Consider the following 22,288-nt stretch of genomic DNA (forward strand, 5'->3'; position numbering starts at 1 on the left):
AATTAAAAAAAACAACCCAGATATTTAGATTTTAACAAATTGTGTGGAAAGGTTAATGTGACATTAGAGATGCTGATTAGACTAAATTAATATTTATTATCTGAAAAATAAAAGCAAGTAATGTGAGAACCTCAGCGCCTGGAGACAACTGCAGAACATCTGGAGAACAACTGCAGAACATCTGGAGAAAATCTGCAGAACTTCTGGAGAACAACTGCAGAACATCTGCAGAACTTCTGGAGAACATGTTTTTCCAGAGACTTGATGATGCTGACAGAACCCCCCCTCACCCGCTGCACTTCCTGTTCCTGCAGACTCTGTGAGAATCTCTTGTGTGTGAACTGGATTATTTTAATTTAATGTGACATATTTATAACTAGTGTGTAGGACAGCAGAAACACCAGAGAAGAACCCCCCCCCCCCCGGGGTTTATGATCCTCACAGTTAAAGCTTTGTCCCCCCCTCGTTGTGTTTCCTTGGTTCTCCTGCTGATAGAGCGTTCGTCGTGGTTCGTGTTTTGCCGATAGTTGAACACCCGTTGACATGTTTTGTCTTGCGTTTTGTAATAAACCTTCAAAATAAAAGTCTGTGTTTCCTGTTGTCTTTAGTCCAGTGTTACAGGACTGTGACCACCGGAGGGCGGCACACATCAACCACAGCAGCACTTCCTCTGAATCCTCTCAGAATAAAGTTACTTTTCCTATAAAACCATAGAAGAAGATGACGAATGTACACCATCTGACAGACAGCTCTTCCTGTGTGTGTCAGCAGGGGGCGACACATCCTGCTGTATCACTCTCTGAGGACAGGAAGTACAAGGGTATGGTCAAATTGTCAAAAAATCAGCTCCTATCGCCTATCCCTATCTACTATTCCTTGTTAGGAGAACTCAACAGGACTGAGGAACAGAGACTGCGGTGCTTTGAGAATCCGATTGACTGACACTATCCAACGCAGCGGTGGAGCGGGGGGCTGGCTTCTGGGGGCTCAAGCCCTGAATGTTTTCTCAAAAGCTCCAAATCTTTTTTTAGGTTTTTAAAGTCAACTTTGTGTAATTTCCGCTCCGTCTTTCTGACTGGACCAACAAATAAACGGAGCAGAAGTTCTATTGCTGGGGAAGTATCGCTGTCTAACATTGTTGGCTTTTGTTTTTGGTTGTATATTCATAATTGTAGAAGTATATAGTTAGCTAGGTTAAATGCAGGTCTTTATACATTCAGTGATGCGCTGCAGCGTCCAATCAGTGACGGATACACAGTAAGGGGGCGGGGCGAGTGGCTGAGGATTTCACTGGAGGATGGTCTGGTGGTTCCTCGGTTATCGCTCCTCGCTCCTCGCTCCTCCGGCACAAATAAGCGCCATGAGACGCTCCTTAAGATGGTGCACACAAGTCAACTTCCAGTGAGAGGACTGAGGACCGAGGTACAGGTGTTACTCTCTGAGGACAGGAAGTACAGGTATCACTCTCTGAGGACAGGAAGTACAGGTATCACTCTCTAAAGACAGGAAGTACAGGTATCACTCTCTGAGGACAGGAAGTACAGGTATCACTCTCTGAGGACAGGAAGTACAGGTGTTACTCTCTGAGGACAGGAAGTACAGGTATCACTCTCTGAGGACAGGAAGTACAGATATCACTCTCTGAGTACAGGAAGTACAGGTATTACTCTCTGAGGACAGGAAGTACAGGTATCACTCTCTGAGGACAGGAAGTACAGATATCACTCTCTGAGGACAGGAAGTACAGGTATCACTCTCTGAGGACAGGAAGTACAGATATCACTCTCTGAGGACAGGAAGTACAGGTATCACTCTCTGAGGACAGGAAGTACAGGTAACACTCTCTGAGGACAGGAAGTACAGGTATCACTCTCTGAGGACAGGAAGTATAGGTGTTACTCTCTGAGGACAGGAAGTACAGGTATCAATCTCTGAGGACAGGAAGTACAGGTATCACTCTCTGAGGACAGGAAGTACAGATATCACTCTCTGAGGACAGGAAGTACAGATATCACTCTCTGAGGACAGGAAGTACAGGTATCACTCTCTGAGGACAGGAAGTACAGGTATCACTCTCTGAGGACAGGAAGTACAGATATCACTCTCTGAGGACAGGAAGTACAGGTACTCTCTGAGGACAGGAAGTACAGGTATCACTCTCTGAGGACAGGAAGTACAGGTATCACTCTCTGAGGACAGGAAGTACAGGTATCACTCTCTGAGGACAGGAAGTACAGGTATCACTCTCTGAGGACAGGAAGTACAGATATCACTCTCTGAGGACAGGAAGTACAGGTATCACTCTCTGAGGACAGGAAGTACAGGTATCACTCTCTGAGGCAGAAGTACAGGTATCACTCTCTGAGGACAGGAAGTACAGGTATCACTCTCTGAGGACAGGAAGTACAGGTATCACTCTGAGGACAGGAAGTACAGGTATCACTCTCTGAGGACAGGAAGTACAGGTGTCACTCTCTGAGGACAGGAAGTACAGATATCACTCTCTGAGGACAGGAAGTACAGGTGTCACTCTGAGGACAGGAAGTACAGATATCACTCTCTGCAGACAGGAAGTACAGGTTTAACTCTCTGAGGACAGGAAGTACAGGTATCACTCTCTGAGGACAGGAAGTACAGATATCACTCTCTGAGACAGGAAGTACAGGTGTCACTCTGAGGACAGGAAGTACAGATATCACTCTCTGCAGACAGGAAGTACAGGTGTCACTCTCTGAGGACAGGAAGTACAGGTATCACTCTCTGAGGAAGTACAGATATCACTCTCTGAGGAAGTACAGGTATCACTCTCTGAGGAAGTACAGGTATCACTCTCTGAGGACAGGAAGTACAGATATCACTCTCTGAGGACAGGAAGTACAGGTGTCACTCTCTGAGGACAGGAAGTACAGGTATCACTCTCTGAGGACAGGAAGTACAGGTGTCACTCTCTGAGGACAGGAAGTACAGATATCACTCTCTGAGGAAGTACAGGTATCACTCTCTGAGGACAGGAAGTACAGGTGTCACTCTGAGGACAGGAAGTACAGATATCACTCTCTGAGGAAGTACAGGTATCACTCTCTGAGGACAGGAAGTACAGGTGTCACTCTGAGGACAGGAAGTACAGATATCACTCTCTGCAGACAGGAAGTACAGGTTTAACTCTCTGAGGACAGGAAGTACAGGTATCACTCTCTGAGGACAGGAAGTACAGGTATCACTCTCTGAGGACAGGAAGTACAGGTGTCACTCTCTGAGGACAGGAAGTACAGATATCACTCTCTGAGGACAGGAAGTACAGGTGTCACTCTCTGAGGACAGGAAGTAAAGGTATCACTCTGAGGAAGTACAGATATCACTCTCTGAGGAAGTACAGGTATCACTCTCTGAGGACAGGAAGTACATGTATCACTCTCTGAGGACAGGAAGTACAGGTATCACTCTCTGAGGACAGGAAGTACAGTTATCACTCTCTGAGGACAGGAAGTACATGTATCACTCTCTGAGGACAGGAAGTACAGGTATCACTCTCTGAGGACAGGAAGTACAGTTATCACTCTCTGAGGACAGGAAGTACAGGTGTTACTCTCTGAGGACAGGAAGTACAGGTATCACTCTCTGAGGACAGGAAGTACAGGTATCACTCTCTGAGGACAGGAAGTACTGGTATCACTCTCTGAGGACAGGAAGTACATGTATCACTCTCTGAGGACAGGAAGTACAGGTATCACTCTCTGAGGACAGGAAGTACAGATATCACTCTCTGAGGACAGGAAGTACAGATATCACTCTCTGAGGACAGGAAGTACACGTGTTACTCTCTGAGGACAGGAAGTACAGGTATCACTCTCTGAGGACAGGAAGTAAAGGTATCACTCTCTGAGGACAGGAAGTACAGGTATCACTCTCTGAGGACAGGAAGTACAGGTGTCAATCTCTGAAGACAGGAAGTACAGGTATCAATCTCTGAGGACAGGAAGTATAGGTGTTACTCTCTGAGGACAGGAAGTACAGGTGTTACTCACTGAGGACAGGAAGTACAGGTGTCAATCTCTGAGGACAGGAAGTACAGGTGTAACTCTCTGAGGACAGGAAGTACAGGTGTAACTCTCTGAGGACAGGAAGTACAGGTGTCAATCTCTGAGGACAGGAAGTACAGGTGTAACTCTCTGAGGACAGGAAGTACAGGTGTCAATCTCTGAGGACAGGAAGTACAGGTGTCAATCTCTGAGGACAGGAAGTACAGGTGTAACTCTCTGAGGACAGGAAGTACAGGTGTAACTTTCGGAGGACAGGAAGTACAGGTGTAACTCTCTGAGGACAGGAAGTACAGGTGCACCTCTCTGAGGACAGGAAGTACAGGTGTCAATCTCTGAGGACAGGAAGTACAGGTGTAACTCTCTGAGGACAGGAAGTACAGGTGCACCTCTCTGAGGACAGGAAGTACAGGTGTAACTCTCTGAGGACAGGAAGTACAGGTGTAACTTTCTGAGGACAGGAAGTACAGGTGTAACTTTCTGAGGACAGGAAGTACAGGTGTAACTCTCTGAGGACAGGAAGTACAGGTGTAACTTTCTGAGGACAGAAAGTACAGGTGTAACTCTCTGAGGACAGGAAGTACAGGTGTAACTCTCTGAGGACAGGAAGTACAGGTGTAACTTTCTGAGGACAGGAAGTACAGGTGTAACTCTCTGAGGACAGGAAGTACAGGTGTAACAGTCTGAAGGCTCTGCTTTGATTGGCTGACAGTCTGAAGGTTCTGCTCTAATTGGCTGACAGTCTGAAGGCTCTGCTCTGATTGGCTGACAGTCTGAAGGCTCTGCTCTAATTGGCTGACAGTCTGAAGGCCCTGCTCTGATTGGCTGACAGTGTGAAGGCTCTGCTCTGATTGGCTGACATTCTGAAGGCTCTGCTCTAATTGGCTGACAGTCTGAAGGCTCTGCTCTGATTGGCTGACAGTCTGAAGGCTCTGCTCTGGAGTTAATTTGTGTTGCGTGCTACGTTAACAGGATCAGTTTAAATCTGCTCCAGAGGGTTCTTTTAATCTCTACACACACACACAACCTGACATTGACCTGTGACCTCTGTGTGACCTCACCTTTGGGTGACCTGTAGATTATGTACCCTGCTTCCTGCAGCTCAGGTGTATGGATGTACCTGCAGAGTTTATTATTACGGACATTAACGTTTTTTTATCATAACGTTTCCTGACTATGCTAATGAGGCTAATGCTAGAGTTGAGGAGAGCTCTGCAGGTATGAACTCCTGGATGGATTTAAGACAGGGTTATCTAAACTGTGATGTGTTCACTGACTTCTGAGTGGTCTAATGGGTTTAGTTTGATTGTTTTAATGAAATCAGATAAACTGATGTAATCCAAATTCTGCCTAGCGACAGGCTGAGGAGCCGTGTGATTGGTCCGTTGTGCAGTTTATTGATGCTTTACTATGTGTTTAAATGTACGGATAACATCACCTGTGTGATTCAATCATATTCCAACATGTTCAAACTCTGTTTAAACTTTGCTTAAAGTTTAAAGCGTGTCATTGGTCCAATCGGCCCGTGAGGCTGTTCACCTGCCACACCTGGACATACAGCTGGGTTCAGATGTTCTACCACTGTCTAAACAGAATAAACAGACTGCAGGCTTCACCTGTATGAGCAATAACCATCGCGTCCCCCCTCCCTCCCTCCCTGTGTGCGTCATGGCTGCTCAGGTGACATCGGCAGGTAACCTGTTCCTCTGAGCTGATTACTGTTGATCTGCAGTTAACCTGCTGCACACAGCGTAAAACACACCAGCTCAAAAATACACTCGAGTACACTTGCACACTCTTATTTACACACCTGCACCCACACCTTTTAACAGCTATACACACACCTTTGAACACCTGTATAAACTGGTATTAACACACCCCTATTCACCTGTATGAACCTTATTTCGCCTGTGTGTGTGTGTGTGTGTGTGTGTGTGTGTGTGTGTGTGTGTGTAAAGACGAGGCGCACAGCTGTTGTTCAGTCACATCTCTTTATTTGTTTCGTACACAGCGGAGCGACTAGCTGCTCCAACACCACAGAAATACAGAAACCTGGATATGCACTCCTAACCTCTACCTCCCCTTCAGTAAAAAAGCCTTCCTGTTTACGCTGCAGCCGCGCCGCTTGGACGGGAAACAGACGGCCGTGGGCTGCGTCTCCCTGAACTCTGCCTAACAGGCTCTGTGCTACAGGTTAGCACTGTTAGCATTAGCATTAGCAGTAGCAAGCTGACGTTAGCACAGCTTAAAAACAAACCTTAAAACCCTGAAAGTGAAGAAGATGTTTGATATATGAACCGGTTTGAAGTAAAGTGGAAGCGTGCGCTGCGTTTACATGTCGTGTTAACCCGTGGGAATGTCGGGGGTCAGATTGAAACTGCTTCCTTGTCTTTAAACTACATCATATTTTAGTTTTAATGGATTTTTAAAAAATGTTATGTGTCAAAAGTGTTTTAATCTTTTATCATGTCAGATTTCATGGCACGGTTACCTGAAGACAAACTGAATAATTAAAAACGGGCAGACCGGAACAGAAATGCTTAATTTAGCATGTTAGCCTCGTCTGTTCGCAGTGTTCACGCAGTACTAAAACGGCTGCAGTTCTGCTCCTGACCAGCGGCGGCTGCGATGTTGGGCCGTCTGTTTCCCTCGAATATGGAGCCGTCCCGACGACGAGCGATGCATTCAGGGACGTTTGTTTTTCACAGAAACAATCATGTTTAGCAGAGGCCCCGTTAGATTTGGGAGTTTTGTACGAAGTGTCCGCCGGCCGCCGTGCTGTCAGACCGGAAGCATTAATGAAGTGTGGGGGGGGGGCAATATTTGTTTGTAGTTTAAAATCCAACAAAGACGTTTTATGTACAGCAGCAGGATCCTGGAGAATACACCGTTCCACATATTTACACACAGCCACCCTCAGTGTGTGTGTGTGTGTGTGTGTGTGTGTGTGTGTGTGTGTGTGTGTGTGTGTGTGTGTGTGTGTGTGTGTGTGTGTGTGTGTGTGTGTGTTTGTGCGCACCTTTGATTACCCTGTGAATATCAGCCCCCCCTCCCTCATTACTCTGGTGTTTCACAGACAGGTGATAGAGTTACCGTCACAGATGCATAACAAGCTGGGGGGGTGGGGGCTGATGAACAGGGGAAGTTTCTGTAAGTGTATGGTGAGGAGGGTGAGGATGATGAGGGTGAAGATGATGAGGGTAAAGATGAAGATGATGAGGGTGAATATGAAGATGATGAAGATGATGTGTTCAGGTGCCCTCTCCTTTCTCGCTTCCTGTTATAGGGGGAGAGTCGGAGAGGGAGACCTCAGTCCTTGGTCCAGGGGGGTTCAGGTCGGAGGGGGCTCAGGTGGCCTCGGCTGCCTCCCCCCCCTCCACCTGGTTGCCCCCCTGCAGCATCTTCATCTTAACAAGCAGGTCAGCGAACGTCTCCTTCACCCCTTTCTCCAGCAAGAAGCCCTCGCTCTCACACTCCGGGTTCTCCGGGTCCTCCATCGTCTCCAGGGCCGTCGCCAGGTACTTCAGACCCGCCATGTCCAGGGACTGGAACGCACCAGGTAGAGAAACAAGTTTAGAGCTTTTATTAACAGTCCCGTCCTCGATACTGCCCAGGGACTGTAAACTCTTTCTAATTATAAAGTAGCTGTTGTTTAGGGTTCTGATCTATAGACTAAAGACTCTGTGATAAACACACATCTGAGAGGCTCCAGTAAATATCATTACTAACCCTACAGTGAAAGGCTTCTTGGAGCTGGGTTCCTGAGTTCAGTTTAATCTCCTTTCGTGCCGCTTCAGGTCCAACTTGTTTATTTGACCCACAAAAACCCGGCCGCAGGAATTGACCCTGTTATTCCCAGAATGCAACCTGTTGCCACTGCTCAGATTAACCCAGGAATAGTTCCTGATCCTCAAAGAACCGCCAAGCGCTGCAGCTTAGCACGATGCTGCTGCCGTAACGTCCTCTCTCTCTGAGGAACGTCCTCTATATCTAAGGAACGTCCTCCCTCTCTGAGGAACGTCCTCTCTCTCTGAGGAACGTCCTCTATATCTAAGGAACGTCCTCCCTCTCTGAGGAACGTCCTCCATCTCTGAGGAACGTCCTCCATCTCTGAGGAACGTCCTCTATATCTAAGGAACGTCCTCCCTCTCTGAGGAACGTCCTCCATCTCTGAGGAACGTCCTCCATCTCTGAGGAACGTCCTCCATCTCTGAGGAACGTCCTCCATCTCTGAGGAACGTCTTCCCTCTCGGAGGAACGTCCTCTATATCTGAGGAACGTCCTCCCTCTCGGAGGAACGTCCTCTATATCTGAGGAACGTCCTCCCTCTCTGAGGAACGTCCTCCATCTCTGAGGAACGTCCTCCATCTCTGAGGAACGTCCTCCATCTCTGAGGAACGTCCTCCCTCTCTGAGGAACGTCCTCCATCTCTGAGGAACGTCCTCCATCTCTGAGGAACGTCTTCCCTCTCGGAGGAACGTCCTCTATATCTGAGGAACGTCCTCCCTCTCTGAGGAACGTCCTCCATCTCTGAGGAACGTCTTCCCTCTCGGAGGAACGTCCTCCCTCTCTGAGGAACGTCCTCCCTCTCTGAGGAACGTCCTCTATCCCTTAAGAACGTCCTCCTTCTCTGAGGAACGTCTTCCCTCTCTGAGGAACGTCCTCTATCCCTTAGGAACGTCCTCCCTCTCTGAGGAACGTCTTCCCTCTCTGAGGAACGTCCTCTATCCCTTAAGAACGTCCTCCTTCTCTGAGGAACGTCTTCCCTCTCTGAGGAACGTCCTCTATCCCTTAGGAACGTCCTCCCTCTCTGAGGAACGTCTTCCCTCTCTGAGGAACGTCCTCTATCCCTTAGGAACGTCCTCCTTCTCTGAGGAACGTCCTCCCTCTCTGAGGAACGTCCTCCCTCTCTGAGGAACGTCCTCCCTCTCTGAGGAACGACTTCTATCCCTTAGGAACATCCTCCCTCTCTGAGGAACGACCTCTATCCCTTAGGAACGTCCTCCCTCTCTGAGGAACGTCCTCTATCTCTTAGGAACGTCCTCCCTCTCTGAGGAACGTCTTTCCTCTCGGAGGAACGTCCTCTATCCCTTAGGAACGTCCTCCATCTCTGAGGAACGTCCTCTATATCTAAGGAACGTCCTCCCTCTCTGAGGAACGTCCTCCATCTCTGAGGAACGTCCTCCATCTCTGAGGAACGTCTTCCCTCTCGGAGGAACGTCCTCTATATCTGAGGAACGTCCTCCCTCTCTGAGGAACGTCCTCCATCTCTGAGGAACGTCCTCCATCTCTGAGGAACGTCCTCCATCTCTGAGGAACGTCCTCCCTCTCTGAGGAACGTCCTCCATCTCTGAGGAACGTCTTCCCTCTCGGAGGAACGTCCTCTATATCTGAGGAACGTCCTCCCTCTCTGAGGAACGTCCTCCATCTCTGAGGAACGTCTTCCCTCTCGGAGGAACGTCCTCCCTCTCTGAGGAACGTCCTCCCTCTCTGAGGAACGTCCTCTATCCCTTAAGAACGTCCTCCTTCTCTGAGGAACGTCTTCCCTCTCTGAGGAACGTCCTCTATCCCTTAGGAACGTCCTCCCTCTCTGAGGAACGTCTTCCCTCTCTGAGGAACGTCCTCTATCCCTTAAGAACGTCCTCCTTCTCTGAGGAACGTCTTCCCTCTCTGAGGAACGTCCTCTATCCCTTAGGAACGTCCTCCCTCTCTGAGGAACGTCTTCCCTCTCTGAGGAACGTCCTCTATCCCTTAGGAACGTCCTCCTTCTCTGAGGAACGTCCTCCCTCTCTGAGGAACGTCCTCCCTCTCTGAGGAACGTCCTCCCTCTCTGAGGAACGTCCTCCCTCTCTGAGGAACGACTTCTATCCCTTAGGAACATCCTCCCTCTCTGAGGAACGACCTCTATCCCTTAGGAACGTCCTCCCTCTCTGAGGAACGTCCTCTATCTCTTAGGAACGTCCTCCCTCTCTGAGGAACGTCTTTCCTCTCGGAGGAACGTCCTCTATCCCTTAGGAACGTCCTCCCTCTCTGAGGAACTTCTTCCCTCTCGGAGGAACGTCTTCTATATCTGAGGAACGTCCTCCTTCTCTGAGGAACGTCCTCCCTCTCTGAGGAACGTCCTCTATCCCTTAGGAACGTCCTCCTTCTCTGAGGAACGTCCTCCCTCTCTGAGGAACGTCCTCTATCCCTTAGGAACGTCCTCCTTCTCTGAGGAACGTCCTCCCTCTCTGAGGAACGTCCTCCCTCTCTGAGGAACGTCCTCCCTCTCTGAGGAACGTCCTCCCTCTCTGAGGAACGTCCTCCCTCTCTGAGGAACGACTTCTATCCCTTAGGAACATCCTCCCTCTCTGAGGAACGACCTCTATCCCTTAGGAACGTCCTCCCTCTCTGAGGAACGTCCTCTATCTCTTAGGAACGTCCTCCCTCTCTGAGGAACTTCTTCCCTCTCGGAGGAACGTCTTCTATATCTGAGGAACGTCCTCCTTCTCTGAGGAACGTCCTCCCTCTCTGAGGAACGTCCTCTATCCCTTAGGAACGTCCTCCTTCTCTGAGGAACGTCCTCCCTCTCTGAGGAACGTCTTCTATCCCTTAGGAACGTCCTCCTTCTCTGAGGAACCTTACTCTGGATCAGCAGAGAGACAGTGTGGTGAGGATGTCTTTACTTGGTATTCAGGATGCTGTACAATGCTCCACCACCATTGAGGAGCTTCTTCCAGCTCGGCCATGAGCAGGGCTGGAAGAAGCTCCTCAAAGCAAAAATAATAAATCTGTCTTCTCTGAGCGTAATGTCTCTGTATGCATGATCCTTGGAATAAATACATACAATTAACAAATGGTAATAAAATAATTGAAACTGAAATTCTCTCCCATCTGTTAAAACTACGTCCTGACGGAGTTCCTCATGGTGATCCTCATGGTGTTCGCCGCTAGTCTCACAGAAACCGCTGCATTTGTTTCTTGACGTCAGTAAACCATGTTGTCTCCATGCAGTCTGCTGAGAGCAGCTGCTCTAACGCTAATCTTAACTAATCAGTGACTCTGCTAACCTGGAGCTTCAGGTGGGTCACTGCAGGTGTGCCACATTACCTCGTTAAACCAGGAGATTACAGAGCTCCGCCCCCCCCCCCCCCCCCCCTACAGGAGAAAGTCCTCTAAGACACAAACATCACAAACACATGACATGAGTCAGCATTATGAGTCCTGATCCCTGACATGAGGTCAGCATTATGAGTCCTGGACCCTGATATGAGTCAGCATTATGAGTCCTGGACCCTGACATGAGTCAGCATTATGAGTCCTGGACCCTGACATGAGTCAGCATTATGAGTCCTGGACCCTGACATGAGTCAGCATTATGAGTCCTACACACCCTGACATGAGTCAGCATTATAAGTCCTGAACCCTGACATGAGTCAGCATTATGAGTCCTGGACCCTGACATAAGGTCAGCATTATGAGTCCTGGACCCTGACATGAGTCAGCATTATGAGTCCTGGACCCTGACATAAGGTCAGCATTATGAGTCCTGGACCCTGACATGAGTCAGCATTATGAGTCCTGGACCCTGACATAAGGTCAGCATTATGAGTCCTGGACCCTGACATGAGTCAGCATTATGAGTCCTGGACCCTGACATGAGTCAGCATTATGAGTCCTGGACCCTGACATGAGTCAGCATTATGAGTCCTGGACCCTGACATGAGTCAGCATTATGAGTCCTGGACCCTGACATGAGTCAGCATTATGAAATCCCATTGAACCAGGGCGATGCTGCCTTCAGGGTTCAGTACTGGAATACGTCATCCCTGCAGCTCTGGAAGAAGCCAGTTTGACTCGGGCCCAGTGTAGATGTAACCACTCCTGCATGCACGTCCAAAGAGAGCCATGTGAGCACTGAAGTAACGTCTTCTCTGGGACATAACTGGTACGGGTGGGTCATCAGTCAGGACAAACGGTCCAGCGGTCTGCAGCAAGAGGAATCTCTTTCCTCCTGGCTGATGGACAGCGCATTTACTCAGATACTCGTGACTAAAACGGGACAAACCAAACGAGCCATTGAGCTACAGATTGGTTCCTAGTTTATTATTCTTCAATCCATGGTGAATTAGAATAAACATATGAACATTCCCTCAGCTCTGATCGTGTGATCTTCGTCATGCATTTATCAAAGGGAAGTGGCTGTTGGTTACATCTAAACTGGGTTGGGAAAACGACCGCCAGGCTTGATGCTGATTAGCTGCAGGTGCTGTGGGGTGGGGCCTCACCTCCAACATGATGGTGAAGATGATGAGGACTCCAATGCTGTTCATCATGCTGCTGAAGTAAGAGAACAGGGCCTCCCTGCAGCCCCGGGTCCAGATGTTCAGCTCCTCGATGCGGTGGTCGTAGTCGTAGTGCGCCGTGTTGTTGGTCAGGTGGTGCTGGATGCAGGGCCGCGGGGAGCCGGGGTTACAGCAGCTGAACGGGACGCTGTCCATTAAGTACTTCCCCTCTACGTTACTGAGGACCCGGCTGCAGACAGACAGACAGACAGACAGACAGGTTAGTGTTATACTGTTATTGTCATCAGTGCATTTCTGAGCCGCGGCCCTAACCACAGTCACTAGCGTTGTGAAGTGTCTCAGTCTACAGGTCTCTCAGTCTACAGGTCTCTCAGTCTACAGGTCTCTCTGTCTACAGGTCTCTCAGTCTACAGGTCTCTCTGTCTGCAGGTCTCTCTGTCTACAGGTCTCTCAGTCTACAGGTCTCTCTGTCTGCAGGTCTCTCTGTCTACAGGTCTCTCAGTCTACAGGTCTCTCTGTCTACAGGTCTCTCAGTCTACAGGTCTCTCTGTCTACAGGCCTCTCTGTCTACAGGTCTCTCTGTCTGCAGGTCTCTCTGTCTACAGGTCTCTCAGTCTACAGGTCTCTCTCTCTACAGGTCTCTCTCTCTACAGGTCTCTCTGTCTGCAGGTCTCTCTGTCGACAGGTCTCTCTGTCTACAGGTCTCTTCTGTCTGCAGGTCTCTCTGTCTGCAGGTCTCTCAGTCTACAGGTCTCTCTGTTTACTGGTCTCTCTCTCTACAGGTCTCTCTGTCTGCAGGTCTCTCTGTCTACAGGTCTCTCTGTCTACAGGTCTCTCTGTCTGCAGGTCTCTGTCTGCAGGTCTCTCTGTCTACAGGTCTCTCAGTCTACGGGTCTCTCTCTCTGCAGGTCTCTCTCTCTACAGATTTCTCTGTCTGCAGGTCTCTCTGTCTACAGGTCTCTCTCTCTACAGGTCTCTCTGTCTACAGGTCTCTCTGTCTGCTACAGGTTTCTTTGTCTGCAGGTCTCTCTGTCTACAGGCTCTCTGTCTGCAGGTCTCTCAGTCTACAGGTCTCTCTGTCTTCAGGTCTCTCACTCTACAGGTCTCTCAGTCTGCAGTCTCTCAGTCTGCAGGTCTCTCTGTCTACAGTCTCTCTGTCTACAGGTCTCTCTCTCTCTACAGGTCTCTCTGTCTACAAGTCTCTCAGTCTGCAGTTCTCTCAGTCTGCAGGTCTCTCAGTCTGCAGGTCTCTCTGTCTACAGGTCTCTCTGTCTACAGGTCTCTCTACCTCTACAGGTCTCTTCTGTCTACAGGTCTCTCTGTCTACAGGTCTCTTCTTTCTCTCTGTCTACAGGTCTCTCTGTCTAGCAGGTCTCTCTGTCTACAGGTGTCTGTGTCTCTGTCTAGGGTCTCTCGTCTACAGGTCTCTCTGTCTACAGGTGTCTGTGTCTCTCTGTCTACAGGTCTCTCTGTCTGCAGGTCTCTCTGCCTACAGGTCTCCTCTGTCTGCAGGTCTCTCTGTCTACAGGTCTCTCTGTCTACAGGTCTCCTCTGTCTACAGGTCTCTCTGTCTACAGGTCTCTCTGTCTACAGGTCTCCTCTGTCTACAGGTCTCTCTGTCTACAGGTCTCTCTGTTACAGGTCTCTGTCTACAGGTCTCTGTCTACAGGTCTCTCTGTTTACAGGTCTCTCTGTCTCTCTGTCTACAGGTCTCTCTGTCTGCAGGTCTCTGTCTACAGGTCTCTCTGTCTGCAGGTCTCTCTGTCTACAGGTCTCTCTGTTTACAGGTCTCTCTGTCTACAGGTCTCTCTGTTTACAGGTCTCTCTGTCTCTCTGTCTACAGGTCTCTCTGTCTGCAGGTCTCTCTGTCTACAGGTCTCTCAGTCTACAGGTCTCTCTCTCTACAGGTCTTTCTACAGGTCTCTCAGTCTACAGGTCCCTCTGTCTGCAGGTCTCTCTGTCTACAGGTCTCTCAGTCTACAGGTCTCTCTGTCTACAGGTCTCTCTGTTTACAGGTCTCTCTGTCTACAGGTCTCTCTGTCTACAGGTCTCTCTGTCTACAGGTCTCTCAGTCTACAGGTCTCTCTGTTTACAGGTCTCTCTGTCTACAGGTCTCTCTGTCTGCAGGTCTCTCTGCCTACTGGTCCCTCTGTCTGCAGGTCTCTCTGTCTACAGGTCTCTCTGTCTACAGGTCCCTCTGTCTACAGGTCTCTCTGTCTACAGGTCTCTCAGTCTACAGGTCTCTCAGTCTACAGGTCCCTCGGTCTGCAGGTCTCTCTGTCTGCAGGTCTCTCAGTCTACAGGTCTCTCAGTCTACAGGTCTCTCTCTCTACAGGTCTCTCTGTTTACAGGTCTCTCTGTCTACAGGTCTCTCTTTCTCTCTGTCTACAGGTCTCTCTGTTTACAGGTCTCTCTGTCTACAGGTCTCTCTGTCTGCAGGTCTCTCTGTCTACAGGTCTCTCTGTCTACAGGTCTCTCAGTCTACAGGTCTCTCTCTCTACAGGTCTTTCTACAGGTCTCTCTGTTTACAGGTCTCTCTGTCTACAGGTCTCTCTGTCTACAGGTCTCTCAGTCTACAGGTCTCTCTGTCTGCAGGTCTCTCTGTCTGCAGGTCTCTCAGTCTACAGGTCTCTCTGTCTGCAGGTCTCTCTGTCTGCAGGTCTCTCTGTCTACAGGTCTCTCTGTCTACAGGTCTCTCTGTCTACAGGTCTCTCAGTCTACAGGTCTCTCTGTTTACAGATCTAAAGGTGTCAGCTCTGAGGCTGAGACGAACTTTCAGTCCTCAACGAGACGGACGGACGGACAGATGGACAGACGGACAGAAGCATATTGATATGTCCTTGACAGGAATGACCTGCACGGGGCGCTAAGCAGTGTGTGTAGGTACAGTAACTGTCCACACCGACCAGAGGAATCTCAGTTTACCGTTTTCTACACATACTTGAATGCACACACACACACACACACACACACACACACACACACACACACACACACACACACACACACACACACACACACACACACACACACACACACACACACACACACACACACACACACACACACACACACCTGATTGATCACACACTTTCAACACAGAGTACACAGTATCACTGTACTGCAACTACACTACATACATCGGCCTGACACAACGCTACACTGCACCACAGACAGAACCCAGGACAGAACCAGGAAGAGAACCCGGGACAGAACCAGTCTCAGCCTGCGGTGGAAACACAGCCTCCGTCTGCACTAATAACCTCCTCAGGTGAGGGGAGGGGGGGTGGTTTAACCTTGTCATGTCAGTGGGTTGATAATCTGCAGCGAGGTGGAAATCAGATCCTGACAGATTATGGACTTAGAGCCGAGCCGGTACATTGACCTGCTGCACGGTAACTTTTACCTTCCTTAATTCCCCGTTATCCTGCACTGACCCGGTTAACCAATCTCAGTGGAGCTTAGAGTCCACAGAAACTCAAGAGGTTCTGGTAATCAGAAATAAAGTTCAATGAAACCTGAATAGTCTCTGTGGACACAAAGTGAAGTCCCTTACTGTTAACAACTTACTGACCCCCCCCCCAGGTGTAAACTCACTCTTTGACCAGTTCGTTGCTCATGTCCAGGTACCGGTTGCTGATCCACTGCACCTCGAACCAGTCCCTGAAGTTGTTGTTGCCGCAGCATCGGAACTCGATCTGCGTCATGTCCAGCGTCCTCTTCATGAAGCATCGTCCCGGCGTGTCCGTGTCCTTGTAGAACTTGATGCTGTTCTTCAGACCCTCGGCCAGCGTCAGGTAGACGGCGAACTGCATGAGGAAGCAAAGCAGCGCTGTGAGCAGCATCAGCACGTTGAAGCCGCAGCACAGCAGCAGGTACGGCTTGAGCATTGGCTTCCACTTGGCGAACTTGACGGGGTCCAGCGAGTCGTGGCACACTTTCCCCCCGAAAGCGCTGACGCCACCGGCCAACAGCCCCACCAGGATAAGCAGGTTGGGCACAAGGTGGCTCTCGTTGTTGTCCATCATCTCGCTCCTCTTACGCAGCTCCACCTTAAAGAAGATGCCGAGGCTGAAGATGAGGATCCCCACGATGACGGAGAGCCAGTAGATCATCCACAGACCCTGAGCTAGCTTTACCCGCTTCTGCAAGTTGAACTTCACCGGCATGAACGGCATGGTGACGCCTGGAGAGACTCTCTGAGACTCACAGGGAAAAGCAATCAGAGAAGAAAAAGTGTTTCCTGTTTCTCAGCAGATCAGACGGTTCACAGCTGTAGTCGGAGCGTCGCCAGAACTTCTGTTTTCACTCCCATAATGCCAAGCTGCAGCTCCATACTGTGGGGGGGGCAGAGGGGTCGGCCATCACTTCAGTATTCAGTTTAGAGTATAGAGACGACGGCGGCAGTGGTCTCCATGAGCGACTGCACAAGAATGAGAGCAACGCCCCCCCCCCGCTGCTCATCCCATTACAGCAGCTCAGTGCTAATCTGAGGATTAGCGCTAATAGCTAGCTAAGCAGCGCAGGGAGTACTTCCTGTTACCACAGAGACCCCCAACCGGCCAATCACAGAACACTTCATTTAGATTCATATTTATTCAGTGATCAGTGTATAGGTTCGAGTCCCGCTGCAGTCAGCATGTCGTTGTGTCCCTGGTCAAAACATTTCTTCCCAAATTCTCCTGTGGGAATTGTCCAAAGTATTGAATGTATGTCTGTTGCTCTGTAATGTAGTGTAATGTAGTGTAGTGTAATGTAATGTCATAAATAAATAGGGGTAACAGGGTCTGCTTCAGAGTCTTTATTGGTTATTACAATATGGTACATTTCCTGCTTTATACAGAATTCACATATTAACAGATTTATGTGAGGAAACAACAAGATGGTAAATCTGATTCATAACAAACTCATAAATAAATAAATAAAACGGGAAAACTACGTCATTCTAACAGGAAGTGACATCACACAGCTCTCCAGAACTAACACACATCTGTAAATAATACCATTAACAAAGTAAATATTTCATGATACTCTCTGATATGTTGAAAAATGACCGAAAGATAATCATCAACTGAACCACAGGAAACAGGAAGCGTATTTTACAATAACAGACTGAATGTGATGCTTTCTTTAATGGGACTACATTACCCACCACCATCAGTTTTTGTTGCCACAGAGAAGGTGAACTTTTGAACTGTCTCTACGAAGTGGCTTTAAGCTTTGTGATTCTGTTTCTGACAGAAATGCACCCTGGGAGATGTAGTTACTCTCCTGGTTAGAGGAGCTTCTGTTCCAATGTGTAGACCAATCAGGAGTGAGCTGGGAAACCAAACCAGTCACTGCTAACAAGCACACCTGGTAACAAATTAACTTGTTAACGAGTTCACTTGGTAACAAGTTTACCTGGTAAAGGGTTCATGTGCTTACGAGTTCGACTTCAAAGGAGATCACCTGCTAACTAAACTTAAACTACTAACAAGTTCACCTGGTAATGAGTTCACCTGCTAACAAATTCACCTGTTATCGAGTTCATCTGCTAACGAGTTCACCTGCTAACAAGTTCACCTGGTAAAGAGTTCACCTGCTAACAAATTCACCTGTTAACGAGTTCAACCGCTAACGAGTTCACCTGGTAACGGGCTAACCCTTTCTGTGGCAATCAAGAGAGAAAACTGGAGATGATTTGAATAAATAAAGTTCCTGTCTGTGGGCAGAGTTTTCAGAGAGAAGCTGATTGGACGTCAGCGCTGGGCTGCAGGGAGCAGATGGGTTCATCTGTCATCACAGGTGCTGCCAGTCAATGGCAACCAGCGTCTGATTGGCCTCCTGAGCATGACCTATGACCTCAGCAATGCCGTGCTGCCGCCACAGACGCTCGATCTTCCTGTAGCGCTCGGCACACAGGTGGAGGGGATTCCCCCGTCTGAATCAAAACACATGATAAATATAAATACAAACAGGGGGAGGGGGTTCCCCTGCCGACAGGAAACACAGATAATATAAATGAACCCAGGTGAGCTCGTACTTAAGGCCTTGGTCTGTCTCTCCGTAGTCGTCCAGGTAGGGGGGTGGGTAGAAGCAGCCTTTTGTTTTACCTGCAACAAACAACACCTGACTCTCTCTGACCCTGACGCACGCAGACAGACAGACAGACAGAGACACAGACACACACACACACACAGTTAGCCCCCCTCAGAAGCAGCCCTTAGTGTAAACATTAGCATTAGCTCAGGTATGTTACCTGAGGAACAGCCCCATCCCAGCTCCACAGGTAAAGGTATGCGCGGTGCAGGCCCCGACATCCTCCCCCCCCACCTCTGTCTGGCAGCAGTAGCTCTGAGAGCATAGCAGGCAGCCGCACACCAGGCACAGGGTGGGGGCGCGGGACTTATCTCCCCCCGACCGGGGACACCTGCACAGGTAAACATGGTCAATGGTTCAGTTTAACATGTTAATCTACAGTAAGAGACATTTAGTGAGGAAACTGTGTGTGTGTGTGTGTGAGTGTGTCTCACAGGAAGTTGGAGGCCTGGTTGATCAGAGTGCTGTAATCCTCCGGCAGCTCGATGAGGCGGTTTGATTCCCGGGGGAAACGGACACCCCCCCCCACTCCCTGAAGTGCCTTGTGCACACCTGGATGTGAACACCACCTGGAACACACAAGGTATGTGGAGGAGGTAATGGATAAGGACTGTGTGTGTGTGTGTACCTGTGTATGAGGGTCTCTAGCAGTGTGTGTGTACCTGTGTATGAGGGTCTCCAGCAGTGTGTGTGTACCTGTGTATGAGGGTCTCCAGCAGTGTGTGTGTACCTGTGTATGAGGGTCTCCAGCAGTGTGTGTGTACCTGTGTATGAGGGTCTCCAGCAGTGTGTGTGTACCTGTGGCATCAAACAAGTGTGAGCATAGGACCAGCATCTGTGGAGGAACTCCAGGCCTGAAGGGGGCAGAGAGAGCTCACCCAGACACCCAACAGACAGGATGCAACCCATGTTTCTGGAGGGACCGATTTCACCTGCGCACCTCTAATCAAGCATGAGTATAACATGTTTGGAGTTAGCTCGGCCCCTCTTTGCTCGGTCTCCTCAGCTTCCTGACTGCTCATGTTCAACCACAGACGCAACTGGTATGGACTTCAAATGTTTAGTTTGAGAGAATCATTTGTTTGCTGTTTTCTGTTTGAGTTTGATCTGTGTTGAATTTAAATGAGATGTTTAGTTTAATGATCAGGATTGATGCGTACTGATGTGGAATGTAATTTGCCCTTTTGGTTCTTAAAGGTTATCAACCTATTCTTCCTCTGGAATTTCACTTTGTGCCATCAATCTGAAAGAAAACAAATCACCAGAACGGAACAGAGTTGTCCCCTTGCATCATTTGTGTTGAACAAGCCGTTTTCAAGTTTGGGCAGAGCTGAATCTGAATCTTAACATCTGGATAACTTGACAGTTGATAACCAGCTTATATCCAGCATGGCAGTGAAGACCCCAGGATTAAAGCCTGAAGAAAGGAAAGCTGTCATCGCAAAGGGAGAATTGACTGGGAAACAATGGCGAAGGAAGCTCTTGGGAAAACAGTGAAAACAGCTGAAGCAAGAGAGGACCTTGGCTAGAAGTGCCTTCACCAAACAACCCAACTTCCTGAGCAGAACGTCAGGAAACTTGACAAAGCCTGAACTAAAAGAGGAGTTCAAGGAGCTCACGTCACTGGCAAGGAACATCGGGGAAACGAATGATGGCTACAGGGCTGGCCTACTGGCAGACCTTGAAGCTGAGACTGATGAAGGTGAAGAAGTCAAGCTGGACAAGCAGCAGCAAACAGACCTGGAAAAGGTAATGGAGGAGTGCGATGCAAAACTGGATGAAGTCCGAAAAACAGTCCAAAACAACCTCTGGCCCAGATATGGGGAAGGTGAGATCGGAGCTGCAATAGAAGAGGCAGAGACAGCCTGTGAGGGACTTCAGGGAATACCTGTCTCCGCCCTGAGTAGAGATGGCTATGAGCTACGGTGGGACAGTGTGAAGAAGCAAATCCAAGGTGCCGCTACAAGCCTATCAGAGTGGGAGATGTGGATTCCAGCATTACAGAAGGCAAGTCTGGAGGACAGAGTGAAGGAGCTGAAAGCTCTAAACACCAGCCTTGAAGCGAGGAGAGCAGAATTTCTCACAGCACAAAGAATGGCAGAAGAGGAGAGAAGACGAAGAACACCACCACTGCCTGTGCCAGCTCATCAACCAATAGTAAAAATAAAACCAACCAGTCTACCCAGGTTCGACGGATTCAAAAGGAATTTCCATCGATGGAGGAAGGACTGGGAGAACCTGCAAAGGCAGGGGGAGCCGACCGGCTCAGTAGAGGCAAAGAAGTTCCAACTCTGAGGAGAGAATTTGCCGGGACCTGCGCCTGCCTACTTACAACACTGCTGAAGATATGTTCAGAGTGCTGGAGATCAGGTATGGAAACAAGTCTACAATTGCCCTGGAGATAATTGAAGATCTGGAGAAATGTCCTGCTTTAAGAGCATACCAGCCAAGGAAAGTCATGGACATGATTCAAACCATTGAGAAGGCCCTGAACGATCTCACAGAGCTCAAACACTGGAGCCATAAAGAATCCTCTGGTGATAAGATCCATAGAGAGCAAGCTGCCAGACAATATGAAGAGAGACTGGCTCGTATTCATGGTCAACCCAAGAAATGGCGTGACCCCAGACACTCACTTCGACAGCCTTCTTGGATTCCTGAAGACCCAAGAGGAAATTCTTGAGAGACTGGAGCAGCTTAGTGTGAGTGAAAAGCCTGAAAGGAAACTTACTTACCTGGACAAGAAGTATGCCTCCACACGCTCCACAAGGAGGGGAGGATGTATTATCTGTGGAGATGAAAAGCACCGGGAGAAGATTTTCTTTTGCAAGCGGTTTAAAGAACTGAAGCCTGGCGAGAAGCTGACTGCTGTGGAGAAGTTGGGAGCATGCAAGCGATGCTTAGTCTGTCATGGAGAAGATGAGTACTGTAAAGACACTTACCTGTGCAGGAACAGGGACTGTAAAAAAGGGAGCTCTTCGGACCACCATTTCTTTCTTTGCTCAAGAGGAGACTTCAAGATGAAGGAATCTGATGGAGGAAAATCCACCTGGAGAAAGCAAAAGCTCACAGAGGAGCAAGTAGAATTGATGTCTGAACTCACTCCGGAAATGGCAGAAAGATTCAGGAAAGCTTTTACCAACACCACTGCAAGGGCCAACTGTGTTGTGAAGGATCAACGTGGAGTGGTGGCGTCAAGAACACCTGAGCTACCAGTCATTCTAATGCTGTTAGAGGTAACTGCCAATGCAGGACAGAAGATTGGAACTCTCATTGACTTAGCATCAGACACCAACTACGTCACCCACAGTGCTGCCAGGAGATTGAATCTGCTAAGTGAAAACATCACGCTAATCGTCCATGGAGTCGGAGGGATGGCCATGGAGGTGAAAACCAAAAGATACTCACTCAGAGTGAGGGTCAAGACACCCAACGGCACGGAGAGAGCTCATGAGCTTGTCTGCTATGGCTTGGATGAAATCGCCAAAGTGCACAGAGTAATCAAACCAGAGCAACTCAAAAAATTATTCCCAGGAACCAACCTGGAAGAGCTCAAAAGACCAAAGCACATTGAGCTACTCATCAGTCACCGGGAAGGAAGACTTGCTCCACAAAGAGTGAAGGTGATTGGGGACCTTGTCCTTTGGGAAAGCCCATTAGGAAAGACGGTTGGTGGAGCGCATCCAGACCTCTTTGAAGAGGTGGATATGGCTGCGCATACATCTAAAACACACTTTGCGCGATCCATGAGAACTGCAGCAGTGAAGTATCAAGAAATCACTGAAGCACAGGAGTTCAAAGCTGAAACCAAAAGTACGGTTGCTGGCAAAGAGTTCTTGGACTGGTGGAGATGGGACAGCATTGGAGCAGCCTGCGAACCAAAGT

General features: G+C 49.0%; 3 protein-coding genes across 3 annotated transcripts in view; 1 reads left to right on the forward strand and 2 right to left on the reverse strand.

Moving 5' to 3' along the window:
* Positions 1-598, forward strand: part of LOC134858384 (zinc finger protein 672) — a 4,115-nt gene extending 3,517 nt beyond the window's left edge. Inside the window, exon 2 of the mRNA XM_063874238.1 lies at positions 1-598. This exon is cut by the window's left edge and continues 1,400 nt beyond it. The gene's annotated coding sequence lies outside the window, so the exon portion shown is untranslated.
* Positions 599-6,956: 6,358 nt separating this feature from the next.
* On the reverse strand, positions 6,957-16,871 carry prph2b (peripherin 2b (retinal degeneration, slow)). Its single transcript, XM_063875657.1, has 3 exons — positions 15,920-16,871; positions 12,305-12,551; positions 6,957-7,582 (listed from the first exon to the last, which is right to left on the reverse strand). Exons 1-3 carry the CDS (start codon positions 16,498-16,500, stop codon positions 7,385-7,387), a joined length of 1,026 nt encoding a protein of 341 aa, XP_063731727.1. The 5' UTR covers positions 16,501-16,871; the 3' UTR covers positions 6,957-7,384.
* Positions 16,872-17,108: 237 nt separating this feature from the next.
* The window catches only part of ubr2 (ubiquitin protein ligase E3 component n-recognin 2), a 48,903-nt gene continuing 43,723 nt past the window's right edge, over positions 17,109-22,288 (reverse strand). Inside the window, 4 exon segments of the mRNA XM_063875658.1 lie at positions 17,109-18,245; positions 18,348-18,449; positions 18,564-18,734; positions 18,838-18,972. Coding sequence (XP_063731728.1) covers positions 18,104-18,245; positions 18,348-18,449; positions 18,564-18,734; positions 18,838-18,972 — 550 coding nt within the window. The 3' untranslated portion in view covers positions 17,109-18,103.

This window comes from Eleginops maclovinus, chromosome 22 (genome assembly GCF_036324505.1).
Source record: "Eleginops maclovinus isolate JMC-PN-2008 ecotype Puerto Natales chromosome 22, JC_Emac_rtc_rv5, whole genome shotgun sequence".
NCBI lineage: Eukaryota > Metazoa > Chordata > Actinopteri > Perciformes > Eleginopidae > Eleginops > Eleginops maclovinus.